The following is a 14640-nucleotide window of genomic DNA, read 5'->3' as shown; positions in this document are numbered from 1 at the left end:
CTTTCAGTGCATTTGGAAGGGTTTTTCTGGATAAAGGCCTGGGAGCTGGAGTGGGGGGTGCTGGTGGTGGGGAGAGGTTTGGAAGCAGCTGGGTTATTTTCCCTGGGCAGGGATGCAGAGCCCTGTTCCCCTGCAGGAGAAACAGCTCTGTCCCTGCTCTGTGCACTGAAACATTCCTGATTCCAGGAGATTCCCTGGAGAGGAGAGGGATGGAGATCACCTGCTCTGCTCATGGCTCAGACACCTCAGGGCCAAGCTCTGAGCACCCTGTGCTGTTGGGATGAGAGTATAAAATCCAGACCCTGGGAAGGGGGGCTGGGGGATTCCTGGGAATGCTTGAGCTGCACATGGAGAGCTGGGATGTTGAGGCTTAGACTGGTGTGTAACTCCTATTGCAGAGCAGCAGGATCTGAAACAAGGGTAGAAACACAAACTGCTTTTTCCTTCCCCACTCTGCCTCCAGTGCAGCCCAGCTGAGCCATCCCAGGGGCTGATCCAGTTCTGCTCCTGTTTTCCAGCAGTTCAGGGGGATCCACACACTTCAACTGCACCATCTGACACTTGTCTTTTTTTTTTTTTAAAAAAAAAAAGGTGTTTTAATTCTCTGTACAGCACATACTCGATAAATTCCTTGTCATTAAAACTAATTTGGAAGAGTTTCACATTCCAGTCTCAAGAGTCTCTTTTGCCCAAGGGGGAGGAAGCAGCTGATGGAGAAGTTCAGTTGCACTTACTGGAGATTAAATATAAAATGCCAGAGAAACAATTTGAAACAGGACTAGCAGGAACTGCAGGAGCTCATTCCAGGGCCTTGTCAGTGCTTCAGTCTGATCCTCCAGGAATAAGTAGTCAGGATCCTTTCTTTTTTCTTCACTATGCAAGTGTAAGTTCCTTCATTGATTGCATTGGCAATGATGCTCATGTGATCTTCATTTAAGGATAAATAACCTGGATAGGAGTATTCCAGAAGCTCCTTATCTTTATACCAGCTGTCAGAAGAAGAAAAAAACAACAGAAATAATTAAACTACAGATGTCTAGCACAGCTCAGTGTCTGTGTTAGTGGTTCTTTCTTGTGATAGGTTTTTAAGGGTAGGGCGGAAATGGGGCTTTAAGAAAACCCAGTCGAGTTTTCCTCTGTGTTTCAGGTGTAACTGGGCACAATCCTGAGCAGTTCTGGAGCTTGAATCTCACTGGAAGTTAATGGGAATTTGGGTCCTCGATCTAAACTTAACTCATAGGCCAATCTCTCAACTTTCAGTAACATGCTTATATTTTAGTAACAGCTTAAATAACTGTGAACTAAAAGGGTAAATTTAAGACTTTTTTTTTTTTTTTTTTCCTGGTCAGAATATGGGTCAGGAATTTGGCTTGATGGTAGGAATTAGCGTTGTGCTCCGAGTGAGCGTTGGATTTTACCCTCTTTCTGAACTGCTGCTGGTTTCTGAGAGCTCTGCTTTCAGGCTCAGTGAAAGCTCTGCCATTCCATGATCAACCCCTCTCCCTTCCCGCCACCCCTCTCCCTCCTCTGGAAGGAGTCAGTGCCACCCTCCAGCTGGCAAACTCCGCTCCCAGCCCCCCCGTTGTGCCACCCTCCCTCCTCCTGTCAGCTGTGCGAGCTGCAGAGGCTCCCCAGGGCTGGAAGGAGGGCTGAGCACTCACTGAACTTTGCCTTTTTTGTGGATGATCTTCTGCCCACAGCGGAAGGTGACGTTCCTGCCCTCAGACACCGTCTTGGTCTTGGTCCTTGGCGGGGGCAGAGTGGGGGGCACCGTTGGAAATGGGAATTCTGTTCCCCCCCCAAAGAGAGGAGGAGAGAGGGAAGTGGCAGGCAGTTAGTGAGCAGCTCCCAGCAGCAAGTTCAGGTGCACAGAGTTGGGTTGGCATTTAAGGAGCCTTGAAAGTGTCGATTTAAAAATGAGCAGTTCTTGGAGGGGCACGTGACGTGAGAAAAAACTTCGGGGTGTGTAAACTGAGATGGATAAAAATCAACTAGTCCACAGCTAGGGGAGAGGATGTGAACAGTCCCCCAAAAAACTGCCCCCTAATTTCAGCCCTTCCTTCCCCTTAAACACCCGAGCCCCCACCTCTGCTGTGCTGCTTGGAGCTGCATCACTTGCACCCCCTGATCTCCAGCCTGAAATTAAAATCCTGCCTATCCCTGAATAACTTTTACCTCCTCCCTGTGTGCCAAACCCCTCCCCAAAGCCCAGAAGAAATTGGGATACCGTAGCAGAAGTCACAGGTGGATGGGCAGTGCTTCTTCATCAGCTTCCTGCGCTTCTCACAGAAGCCTTTTTTTGCCCATGCCTGGCACATAAATAATCTGTCTTTACAGCCTGAAACAGGAGGAGAAATGGGCATTAGAGGGGCTGGGGGAGAGAGTTCCTTCTGAGAAACAAATCCACATTCCACTTAACCAGATCCCCCAGTGTAAATGGGGGAGCTAGGATGGGGAAGAATCTGAAGAAGGAGCACAAACAGAGCTGGGCTCTGACACCACAACAGCTGTGCAGGATGGTTCCTCACCATAAAGCCTGTGGATCCCCCACACCTCATCCTGGGAGATGGTCTTTTTCCCGGTCAGGGTGGCGTTGATGTGCATGAGGGCGTTGGGGTTCAGGGAGTGCATCAGGCCCAAGGCGTGGCCTATTTCGTGAGCTGCCACGTGCACCAGGTCTGTCAGCCAAACACCTGGAAGGGAGGGAAAACCAGCTGGAATCGTGTGGTAAAAAAGGGGATTTGCTAATCCCAAACCCAGAGGAAACAGTTCAGCACCAGAAAGGTCTTGTCGAAGGTTGCCTCCGTTTCATCTCCTTTAATGGATTTCAGCTGAAGATGTGACTGAGCTGCTGGATAATCCCACTGAATTACTGAGCCAGAAATGGCTCTGCCACCACCCAGGATCCCCCTGGCCCAGCTGATCACGGAGCAGAAGAGCAGCTCCCAAACTCCCCCGCAAAACCACAACCAGCTCTGCTGGCTCCTCCAAAACCAGGTAAATCCCAGGCACTCCCTGCTAACCTTTCTTCCAGCTGAACCTGGTGTTCCCCAGGATCCAGTACTCGTGGTCATCGAAGTGGATCTCCCCGTGGGGGGGGAAGAAGGCGTGGGCCAATTCCCCCGTGGTGCCATCGAAGCAGTGGTGGGTGAGGGACTCCAGACAGTCCGTGTGGTTGATGGAGTAGAAGCCTGTGGGGAAAACAAAACAAAACAAAAAAAAACCAACACAAAAAGCAGCAGATTGAGCGGATCTGGCAGGGTCAGTGAACTCCTGAGTCAATACACAGGTCTCGAGTGGGATCCCACGTGTTTCCCGACCCCCAGAGCCACAGGAGCGAAGATAAATGCAAAGTGATTGATGGCCACGTGCTGCCCCTGGATTTAGAGCTGCTCCCAGGGGACACAAATAAGTTCACTTCCCAGCAGGGAACACTGAGCTCGTCTTGCAACATCACATGGAAATCATTTTTTTTTTTTTTTAAAGGGGAGAAGCTGAACTGATAACCCTGGGACGGAATTGTTGTGTTTCAAATGTCAATAAGCAGGGGCAGAGTTACAGGGAGAGCTGCTCCCCGTCAGTTTGTCAGCACCACAGCGGGACCACGGTGCATCCTGCAGCCCCTGGAAGTGGGGAGCAGGACAGACCCCTGGAAGCACATCATGTGCTCTGAGCAGGGTCCTGCAACACCAGAGCCAGTTGCGAAATGAGGGGTAATCTGCTGGTTGTCTCTGTCCTGCTGCCACACGCTCAGGAAATCAGGATTTCACGCAGACCGTAAATCCCAGGAAGGATTTACATCTGGGGTTGAGGCTGAGCAGGAAAAGCCTCAGCACTGACGTCCTTCCAGGCCCCAGGAACTCCAGAGCAACTGCAGAGCAAGGGAGGGGCAGGAGGGAGGGGAGGGAGCAAGGACAGTGGGATCAGCAAAAGGGAGACCAAACCCGGGAACAACTGGAATCCAACTCCTGCCCTGGCTCTGTGTGACCCTGGGCATGGCTCCTCACCTTCCAACATTCAGATTCCCAATCTGCAGGATAAGAATCTACAGATTCTTATTCTTCTGCCAAATTCCCCATTTGTGGAATATGAATCTGGGGGTTTTCCTGTTCGTGGAATACAAATCTGGGGATTTCTGCATTCCTGGAACAGGAATCTGTGGATTTCCCCATCTGGGGAACACAAATCTGGGGATTTCTGCATTCCTAGAACAGGAATCTGTGGATTTCCCCATCCCAGTGGCAGAACCTGAGTGTTAATTCTTGGCAAATCCCTAAAGCTTCCTGACTGCTGGGAAGAGTTAATCGTGAGATTAGCACTTCCTAAATATTAACAAGGAATGTTACCAAAATCAATAAAAATCAGCAATAAAATAAGTAATAAGCAATAAAATAATAAGCAAACTAATAAGTAATAAAAGCTAAAGTAGTTTCTCGACCTGACTAAAGGCAAAGGACGCCCCAACCCTCACCCAAGAGAGGCCGAGGAGGAGCATCTGCTGCCTCCCACCTCGTGGTTTCACGCTGGAAATGGTGGAGTTAACCCCCCCCCGGATCCTCCCGGGACCCCTGAGGGTCTCACCGATTTTGAGGTCGCTGGGGACGTGCCGGGGCACCTCCCTGAAGCTGAAGGGGGACACGTCGCTCCACATGCGGAACGCGGCCGCCAGCCCCCGCCGCGTGTCCCGGGCGCTCAGCAGGTTCCTCGGGAAGGACAGGATTCTGCAGGGGGAACACACACACACACACACACACACAGCAGTGTCAGGAAAACACCCTTTCCCTCCTCAAACACCAGCTGGGCCCGCCAGGGCTGCCTCAGTGTCTCATTCACGGCCGGCGGGTTCAGAGCAGGAGGCTCGAGCTGAAGTCACCGGTGTTTGCTGAACCCCCACGGGGATGGGTAAAGAGCTGATGTTCTTTACAACCAGGTGCTCTGTCCTACAGCTTTGGCTCCTCCCCTCAAGCACAGCACTTCAGGTGAGGTTCTCTGGGATAGGTGTTTTCATCCTGGGGTCTCCCAGTCTGCTGCTGGAAGAGGAAGCAACTCTGTCCCAGCAGCAGGGAACTCCTGCTCCCGACACTTGGGCTACAGTGGATGAGCACAGTGGTGAAAAACACTCTCAGGCAGAACTTCTGCAAGGGTACCAAAGATCTGACAGGGAAACAAGTTATTTCCTTTGGGAAAAAAAGCTCTAAATCACCCAGGAGAGAGACTCGAGGGAGGTTTTCGCTCAGGCCACGGGTGAGCTGGGGGTGAACTCCTGGTGCAGGTGCCATGGGAATGCACAGATGGCTGCTGGCAACTTACCTTGGCCCACAGGAAGATCTGCACGCAGGGAACTGCCTCAAGTGCAGCAATGGGGAAAAGCTGGGCATATTTTCTATCCCCTCTGGTTGTTTTTTAGCTATGCTAATTATGTTCTCCCTTCGTCCCAGCACATCCTAAAGGGAGCAGAAGGTTTGGTATCAAGCCAGGCTGCTAACGAGGGGAAACCTGGATAATTAAGACTCTGATGGGGCTGAACCTGTTTGGGATGCTCCTATGAAGGAGCAGAGTGTTCCCTCACATCAGAACTGCAAGGGCTTTTTACTGATTATTAATAATCCAAGGGCTGGACATCCTTTCCAAAGGCAACAGGGAGAGAGATTCCTGAAAGCACTGAGAGCTGTGTCCTCCTGAAATCACAGAACCTTCCAACAGGGAGGTTTAGGTTCAAACAGAACTGTTAAAAACATCAGCATGATGACAGAGTTAGTCCTCCAGTCACGACCTTCTGAGGGAGGTCCCTGCTAAGGAATCTGTCCTGAACAGCTACAGCTCCACCGAAGTGAGGAATGTTCCTGTTTCAGAGTGGCTTTAGCAGCTGTCCCTGCACAGGGCTGAGCAATTACCACGTGGGCAATCCCCAAACCCGTGGCAGGAGGAACTCAGGCCCCAGGACCCCTCCTGGGGCCAAAGCCAGACCTTACTTGTAGGTCAGGTTGAAGTGGTCCCATCTCAGGTGGCCTGGGGTGATGGTGTAGCGTTTCCTCCGCGCTGGGGGCCGGGGAAGGGTCGGGCTTGGCCAAGCTGGGGAACCCTCTCCATGCAGGCCAGGGGATGTGGCATCTTCCTTAAAGACAAAGCAGCAGGTTGGAAGGGACGGGAGACACCCCAGGACTGATCAACGTGCAATAAAAACCATCTGCAGGCTGGGAGCACAACTGGAGCTCCTTAGGGGAGTCCAGGGGGACAAGATGGTCCCGTCTGGCTGCACCATCCCACCCTCCTCTTGGAGTGTGGCACAGATGGAACAGAAATGAAGCTTCAGGAGGCTTTTCTGGCCACGGCCAGGGCTGCAGCTCTGCCTGGAAAGTTTTCATTTCCTTTTCGCTCTCCTGTTGCTCTCCAGCCTCGCCACAGAAGAAAATGTAAAGCTGGAAAAATGACTAAAACAGGCAGCTCTTTGTGCAGGGAGCTCTTTACAGAGTTGTGCTGTGGATCTGAAATGCCTTCCAAGTAAACAGCAGCCCTGGAAACCCTGGAGAGGATTGAAACCACCCAACAGTAAAAGACATCAAATTAAGTGACACGTCTGACTCCAATTAGAAAAGCCTTTTCATCCTGAGCAGTGGAGGTAAAAGAATGGCACCCAACCCTGTTTTCTGGATGGTTTCCTGCTCTGTCTCCCGTTTCAGGCCCAGGACAGTGAATGTCTGTGAACCATCCTCGCTCCAGAGGCACCAGGACCTTCCCAGGTGACAAGCACGGTGGCAACGGCACAAGAGCTGCACCAGCTCGAGTCTGTTCAGCCTCACAGCACATTCCACAGGCAACAAGAGCCCTCTTCATTTCCCTCCTGGAAGGACTGAGGCTCTGAGAGCCAAACCAGCAAGTCCCTGGTGTCACAGCAAGACCTGAAGCGACAGATGTGCCCGGAGCAGGAGCACTCAGCAGGCACAGGGACTCCATCCCAACAGGAAACCAGGCTCTTTTCTCACATCTCACAGCCACTCCTGCCTCCACCCTGATCTAATCTCAGCCTCTTTCTTTCCTAGAAGGACAGATTTCAGCTTTTCCTGCAGCTCAGCCCTGGGGCTGACTCAGCATCCCAGCCCAGCTCGGTCTCTGCCCACCAGGAACTCGAGGGCCACGGGACACCCCTGTGGGACCAACACCTGCCCTCTGAGCTGGGAGCCTCTGCCAGGGGATTGTGCTACAGCTTTTGGGTCCCTCAGCTCAGGGCCCTGCCCCTTCCTCCCTGGGCACGTGTGGGGTGGGCACAGGGGCTGTTGCCCCTCTCCCTTCACCTCCCGTGGCTTTTCCCTCTGATTCTGCTCTGAGAATGCCACTTTCCCTCCACAGGAAAGGAGAATTTTGCATCCTTTCGAGCAGCACAGACGAGGTGGAAGATCTGTTGGAGCTGCAAGAGAAGCCTGGAGAAGATTAGCTCATAATTATGGGATAATAAGTTATCTTCCCTTTTTTATATATATATTTTTTTTTTGCAGTTCTTTCAAGCAGTGGAGAATTATGCAAATCCTTTCTGTCTTTGTTATTTTCTCTGCAATCCCGTGCCAGTGGTGGGGCTGATTACATTATTAATGTAATCTGGCATCAGTCAGGAGGAGCCCAGGATTACTGGGAGTTCTGTCATCCTCCTGACTGGCTCAGGAGATTCGTTCACTCACACTGGGGTGAGCAGCTCTCTGTCCCTGTGCTGGCTGCTCCTGAGCAAAGCCAGAGCACTGAATTTGCTTCCTCCTGCAGCCCCAAGGGAGAGAAATGATTGTCTTTTCTACAGCTTAAACCCCTCAGGCCATTCATTAGTGCTGAACAGGCAAAGGGAAACAATTAAAGTAATGCGTCATTAATGAATTTATCCTCAAAACCCAAACCAAAGGGAGGGTGACTCAGGCCCAGCATCAGCCCTCGAGATGTGAATGTGACCCCCTGGACCAAGAGAGGTGCAGAGGTCGAGTTCTCTCTCGCTCAAACCTTCTGCCCAGTCTCTGTTCTACTCTGGGCTGGGTTCTGCCCACCTCTGGTGCAACAAGATGCTTTTAATTAAGAAAAGCTTTGCAGAATGAACTGGGGAGGAAGGGTGGGGAACCACCCAAAGTGCAGCTCAGCTGGGGGGCTCTGACAGAAATGGAGTGACCCCGTGAAAAATTCACAATATAACCGGGATCAAAGGGTCTGCCCGGACACCAGAGATCCAAGACTTTGGGAATGCACAGAACTGAAGAGGCCAGACCCTCCCAGGAAGGAACTCAATCAGCTGGGGGTTAAGGGCTCAAAAACTCCAAATGCCTGGGAGGTGCGCGAAGGGCAGGTGTTCAGTTCTCCCTCTCAACAACCAACAACAGATATATATATATATATAAATATATATATATATAAATATAGAGGCAGACCCTGGCCAACACCCCTGCTCTGCATTATTCCCCCTTGCAGTCAGAGCTCCAGTAAGTTATTTCACTGAGCTGTAACAACTGTAATTAATTCCCTTCTCCCTCCTGGCCACGCAGTTCCCTTCTCAAACCCCACAGCAACATAACTCTGAACCAGGACCAATTCATAACAGCCTGAGCATGTGATGCAAACAAGGGAGCCCAGTGCCAAGAGCTTCATAAACACAAAAAAACAGGAGAAGATGCACTTAAAGATTTTTATATATGTATATATATAAACTTAAAAGCCAAATGTAAGCTGAAAGCAAAAATAAAGATCAGCTCCTGAGAGTCCCAGAGCCTTGCCAGAGTTCCCCCTGGATTCAGACTGTCCCAAAACATCTTGATAATAGATGGACCTTGAAAGAGAGCTGATATCAGTCAAGAGTTCTGCAGGACCCAGCTGAGGTCCTACACAAGCCCTGAGTTCCTAGGAAAGCTCAGCTGCTCCAGAAATCCCAGGGCATGCAATGCCACATCATCCCAGGCTGGGAGAGCAGAGTGTTCACAGGAACAGCTGAAACTCTGGGAGAAAACAACCCCAATCTGCTGTGGCTGCCCCAGACTGCACACACACCTCTGCCACCTGAGTCACTGGGATGCACCGTTCCCTTCAGGGATCCTTTGCCCAAAGGGACCCCAACAACCCTAAACTCTCCTTGTTGCCCCAAGAGGTATTTCCCTATTAAATGAGATATTCCTTTATTCAGATTTCTTCCTGAGTGCACCCACCTTCCAAACAGAATGTCCATGTATCTGACACCCCCTGCCCCTGTCAGGCATTTGAGGATCAGATCCCTTCTCCTACCTGACTTTCCTGGAGTGCAGCTCCAGCTGGATATTCCACGAGCGCCAGCAGAGCCACCACGGGGAGCAGGCACAGAAATCCCAGCACGGTCCTCCAGCCACCGCTCCTTTTCTTGTCCAGGGAGGGGAAGCCTCTCCTCCTGTCTGCAGAGAGCTCTTCTGCTGGATCCATGTCTGCCTTTAATAGTTTTTGGAGGGAGATGGGACAGGCACTAAGACATCCCCCTGCACGGAGCTCACCCCCAGTCCCCACGCTCACATTTGGAGCATCCGCGAGGAGCCCTCGCAGCTCCTGCCAAAGCTCTGCAGAACCACCAGAGCTTCAAAAAAACCTCTCAAAAAAAAAAAAAAAAAAAAAAAAAAAAAAAAAAAAAAGAAAAAAAAACTAAAAAAAAAAAAGTAGACTTTACATTAAGCCTCTTCCCAATGTGCCAGAGATTCTCTCAGGCTCTGCCAAGTGGGATCATGTTACTGCAGCTGAAAGTTGGGCTGGCCGAGGAGCAGCAGCAAAGTGAAACAAGCTGGGGTGGACATGAACTCCTTTCTTTAACTGTGTAATCAACGGGGGCCAAATCTGCAGTTGTCAGCTTTTATGTAATGAAAGAATGGGGGGGAGGGGGCAGCCCAGGGAATGCAGCAGCCAGCATCATGCCCTTGGAATGTTTCATTAGGGATGCTGAACTGCTCAAGAGCTGTCATTTGTCACGGGCTGTCTTCAGCGGGAGAAAGAAGAAGGAGATGCAGTGAGAGAGCAGGCAGGGTTTTCTGTGCTTGGGAAACTGCTCAGGGAGTTTACAAACTCACAGAAGAGTAAACACCAGCTCCCTCTCCCATCAGACTTGGCAAGGGATCTGCAAGTTTGTGCTGTACTTGGGTTATCAGGCTGAGGAACACAAGCATTCTCAGAACCACATTGATTCGGGGGTCTCACAGACTGACCTGGGGAAGCGGCCACTTCGTCCTCAGCTGGCAGGTTCTTGGAGGCATCTCCAGGCTCCAGACTTCAGTCAGTTCAGGACTTTTTAAAAAGCCTCCCCAGAAATCCTCAGCTGCACTTTCCTGCGGGGTCACCCCGTGGTCCTGAGGCGGGGGGTGACCTCAGCTCCAGTTCTGCCCAGCCAGAGGAAAAGGAACTCTGCAAGCTCCCAGTTTCACAAGCAAATGCCAGGGAGGGGTGGCTTTGTTGCCAGAGCCCTTATAAAACATTCCTTGGGGGTATCTGAGGCGTTTGAAAGGTTTCAGAAAATTCTTGTAATTGTAAAAAAGAAAAATTGTTTCATTTGCATTTTTTCCCCCCTCCTAGTTCACGAGCTTGCAACATTTCCTAGGTTTCATGTCTTTTCAGACTACAGCTGGCCTGGAGCTTTTAAACAACTCAGAATAAATAAGACCAGTGAGCCTGTTTGTACAACTGCACGAAAATTTCCCCCTTCCATTCCCACCAAGCCCTCCTCTGGAGAAAACCCGTGTTTTCTGCAGGGAGAGGACAACGAGCAGCGGTTGTTCAGACACCAGGAGGACAAAAGAAGGAGTGACAGGGCAGGAAGCTGTGGCTGGAATTACAAAGGGAAGCTGGAAGTGTGATGAAGAGCAGAAAGCCAGGGTGCAGGGCTCTACCTCCCGTGTCATTGGCTCACCTCAAAGCTTTCTAGGGATGGTTCCTCCTTCCCCAGTAGCACAGTTGGCAGAAGGAACGTGCCTGAGCATGAACCCTCTGAAAAAGCCCTTTGTTTGGAGCTCCAAAGAGAGATGCAAATGCAGCTCCGTTTGTGGGCTGAGCTGCAGATCAAAGCACCAGGGGAGGAGCTGGGAACAACACCCTCCTGAAGGATCAGTGCCTCGAGTCCCCCCCTGAGTCCCACCTGCTTTCTGTAGGTGAGAACACACCTACAAAGGCTGATTGAGAAGGGAGTCTTGAAGTAAAAGCTGCCTTGGAATGGGGCTCAAAACCTTGAGCCAAGAGCTCTTCTCCAGTGAAACAGCCCTGGCTTGACAAGAAAAATATTGCTATCAGAGAGTGCTGGAAGAACATTGAGTTTCAGCCCCAGAGCTGCGTAACAGCTTCGAGTGCCTCTGCCTTTCCCCCAGCCAGGGAGAGCCAGCAGTGCCTGAAAAATCAACTCAGGCACTGCACATCCACCTCCTGCCACAGGACCTGAGCACCTCAGAGCACCTCTGAACATCTCACATCAGTCCTGACTGCAGGGCAGGGCTGGAACCTGCACCTGGCAGGGTGAGAACCACAGCACCGGGCAGGTGAAGGACCTGCCTGAGGTGGAGGGTGGAATCTTGAAGAAAAGCAACCTGAAATCTTCTGAATTCTATGTAGTTACTAAAGGTCAGCACAGCCAAGACAGCCCTTTTCCCAGGAGTTACTGGAGTGTTCTGGGTGGGAAGGGACCACACTGCACGTGAGCCATTTACCTTGTGCCACATGTGCTGAACGGGAGCCTTTACCTGCAGAGACAACTCACAACCCCTGTGACACTCAGGATCTGCTTCCCTGTCAGGGTAGCAAGCAGGCAACACCTGGAGGGATCAGGAGTGAGAGCAGGGTTTCCTGGAAAGCCCTTAGTTCACTTTTCCCCACATGCTGGGAATGCTCTGTGCCCACTCACCCAAAAACCCAGTGCCTGTGCATCCAACCCCACCAAGCCACGGGCTGCAGGATGCTCTAAAAACTCTTCAAGCCAAAGATCTGCTGAGAAAGCAGCTCAGCAGCGAGGCCAAGACAAAGCCCAGTTTTCAGGGCAGTGAGAGTCAGGTGGGGGGAGCTCTCGTGCTGAGCCATTCAGGGCTCACAGATGGAGCAGAGGGAGCCACGTGAACCAACAGTGCTCCTGAGAAAGCTTCTGTGCCCCTGGATCCACCAGGGCAGGGCACAAGCTCTGGCCAGAATTCCCAGTGTCACTGATGAAAATATTCCCCACACTCAGCTCTGAGGGAGCTGCTCTGACCCAAGAGCTGCTGCAGCCTCGGAGCTGTGCTGAGTTTGAGAGCTCTCAGGTTCTGGAGTGAGGATATTTGGTTTGGACTCCAGGCAAGGACTGTCATCCTGACTATATTTGGACAGAAAAAACATTCCTGGCTTTGGTTTCTGCACAGTGTCTGCAGGCAGTGGAACACATTACACTGAGGGAATCCATATGGAGGGATGGGGAAGGGGAAGGGAGGCAGGCACAGAACTGACTTTGCTTTGTCTTCCCGCTCTTGGCAGTGCCCAGGACCTGGATATCTTCTGGAGGGAGCTGGGATTGTCTAAGCCAACGGCCAGGGATGCATCTCCCGAGATCCCTGCCTGTCCCTGGAGCAGCAGGCTCTGAACAGCTGTCAGGAGGGAAGGGAATGCTGTGGAATGTTGCATAAAACCCACAATGGCCAAGCAGAGACCATGGAAAGCACAAAGCCCTGGATCATCTGCACAGCACGACACGCTTTCCTTGTTCACTCACCTCAGCCTGGCTTTGCTCTTTTCCCTTCCTTGCTGAAATGTTTGGTTTAAAGGGGGGCTGCTGTGTGATGCACAACATATGGCTCCATCCCCCAGGGCAAGCTTTAGCTCAAATATAAACACTTTTTTCGCTTCTACAGATCACTCTTAGTATTTCTCTCCTTTCCTTTTTATCCAGCATTGTTAACATTAAATGTTGTTTCCAGCATCTCTGCCCCATTTCACAGCAAAGCCAGCCCTGGTGCCCAGGCCAGAGAGAGGACACTGGCACTGCTTCCCCAAACCAGCCCAAGAACAATCCATTTCAACAAATATTACAACAATCCACAACAACAGACTTGTGGTGAGAGATGCCACGCAGAGAACAACCATCAGAGCTAGAACTGCAGCTGTCTGACTGTCCCAGAGGAATCTCACCTCTCACAAAACCTCTTGTTTATTCAAGGGATAAGAGCCTATTATTCAGCATTAGAACAAACCACTCCCACCACCTTCCCCTGTTGGGAACTGAGAGTTCTACAGGGAAGCGGGAAAGAAGAACAAGCTGATTTCTGATCGTGTCTGATGGCTCAAGGCACGAGGATCAACATCTCATCTCCAGGGCACTGGTCCAAATCCAGCCCCAGGCCAGGAAGGGGGGAAAGCACAGGGGTGAATGTGATTTACCACGGATCAGCTCCTTGGTGGCCCATGTGAAAAGAATTAGGACACCCTCATATAGCTCTTACTTTTAAAAGCACTCCCAGATTTAGCCCTGCAGCTCACAACTTGGGGGGGAAACAACCCAACAGCCCAACATTCCTGCAGGGTTCCTGTGGGAATGGCAGCTCCAATTTGTGCCTTCTCAGTGGGTCAGGCACTAAAAAAAAAGGATTGCATGTGCTTGCAACAGGGAGGGGGGGGATAATAACGATGCTCTTCGGTCCCCAAAACGTTCTCCCACTTTCTATCGTGCAGCCCCTCGTGATCGGCATCTGCTGATGTTCCTAGAAAAGTCCACGGTCTGATGAATCACAAATGAGCTGAAAACAAGGGCTTGCTCCAGCTGGCAAAGAAAATGGAATGTTTTGCTTGACTGTCAGTTTGAGCTGCAGCTCACAGAGGTGCCTGCCCTGGCCTGACCTTGTGTGACCAGCCAAGCCTTGACCCCAGGCAGGAGCTCGGCGGTCCAGACATGGCCACACAGAATCTCAGGAATGAAGAGAGGGAGAAACCCAGAAATGAGGGAGAAATTCAGAGATGAGGGAGAAATTTTTCTCAGATCCCAAAGTGCAGGTTGTTAACGCAGCCCCAACCACAAAACCACCCAAGGTGGTTTTGTGGTTGGGGCTGCGTTAACAACCTGCAATCCACTTGTGGATGGAGCAACCCTCCTGAAATCCTGGACTAGTGGGAACAGACTCAAAGGAGAGATGGGCTCTTTACCTGACTCTGCCTTTCAACAATCTCCCTCAGCCTCCCACTGTCTGTAAAACATGGATTTTTGGCCCTGCTTCCAGAGGCAGAGCTTTAGAAACCCCTGCACCAAGCACAGGACCAGCTGACACCTCACAGTGAAAGCTGAACACCTGAAAAACTCAGCTTTTCTTTATCCACACCAGTTAAATAATTACAATATCTGCCTTTAAAGGAGCATTTGCTCCTGCTCTGGAGCCTCCTTGCCCCCCTTCAGCAGCAGGAACAGCTCCCAAAACCAGCCAGAAAACCAACCAGGAGCAAAGTGAGAGAGAGGAGGAACATCTTCCCCCACCTTCCCTGTCTCATTCTCCAGCTAAATTTGATTCAGGCTCATCGAGGAAGATGAAAGAGCAGAATTTTCTCCCCCTCCCACAGAGCTGGGGGGGTGGGCAAAGTTTGCCAAAAACATACGTGGCACAAAGGGGGCTCCTCCTGGGACCTCTCTTGTTCCTGGGGCTCCACTGCCCATGCTGGTTCTTCCCTGGTGGC

At 51.2% G+C, this 14640-nt stretch overlaps 1 protein-coding gene and 1 long non-coding RNA gene across 2 annotated transcripts in view; one reads left to right on the top strand and one right to left on the bottom strand.

Moving 5' to 3' along the window:
* Positions 1–5891, top strand: part of LOC114065267 — a 38425-nt gene extending 32534 nt beyond the window's left edge. The window contains exon 4 of the long non-coding RNA XR_003572908.1: positions 5855–5891. This is a non-coding gene — a long non-coding RNA (uncharacterized LOC114065267). The remainder of the gene's footprint in view (positions 1–5854) is intronic.
* Positions 437–9508, bottom strand: MMP23B (matrix metallopeptidase 23B). Its single transcript, XM_027899017.1, has 8 exons — positions 9244–9508; positions 5973–6115; positions 4582–4721; positions 3024–3191; positions 2529–2693; positions 2228–2338; positions 1662–1788; positions 437–989 (listed from the first exon to the last, which is right to left on the bottom strand). The coding sequence occupies exons 1-8, from the start codon at positions 9412–9414 to the stop codon at positions 815–817; spliced, it is 1200 nt and encodes a 399-aa protein (XP_027754818.1). The 5' UTR covers positions 9415–9508; the 3' UTR covers positions 437–814.
* Positions 9509–14640: the final 5132 nt, after the last annotated feature.

This window comes from Empidonax traillii, unplaced genomic scaffold, assembly GCF_003031625.1.
Source record: "Empidonax traillii isolate 1590-97213 ecotype Southwest subspecies unplaced genomic scaffold, ASM303162v1 scaffold633:size372093, whole genome shotgun sequence".
NCBI classification, from domain to species: domain Eukaryota; kingdom Metazoa; phylum Chordata; class Aves; order Passeriformes; family Tyrannidae; genus Empidonax; species Empidonax traillii.
Note: the sequence above shows the minus strand (reverse complement) of the source record. Positions and strands in the feature narration are given on the sequence as shown.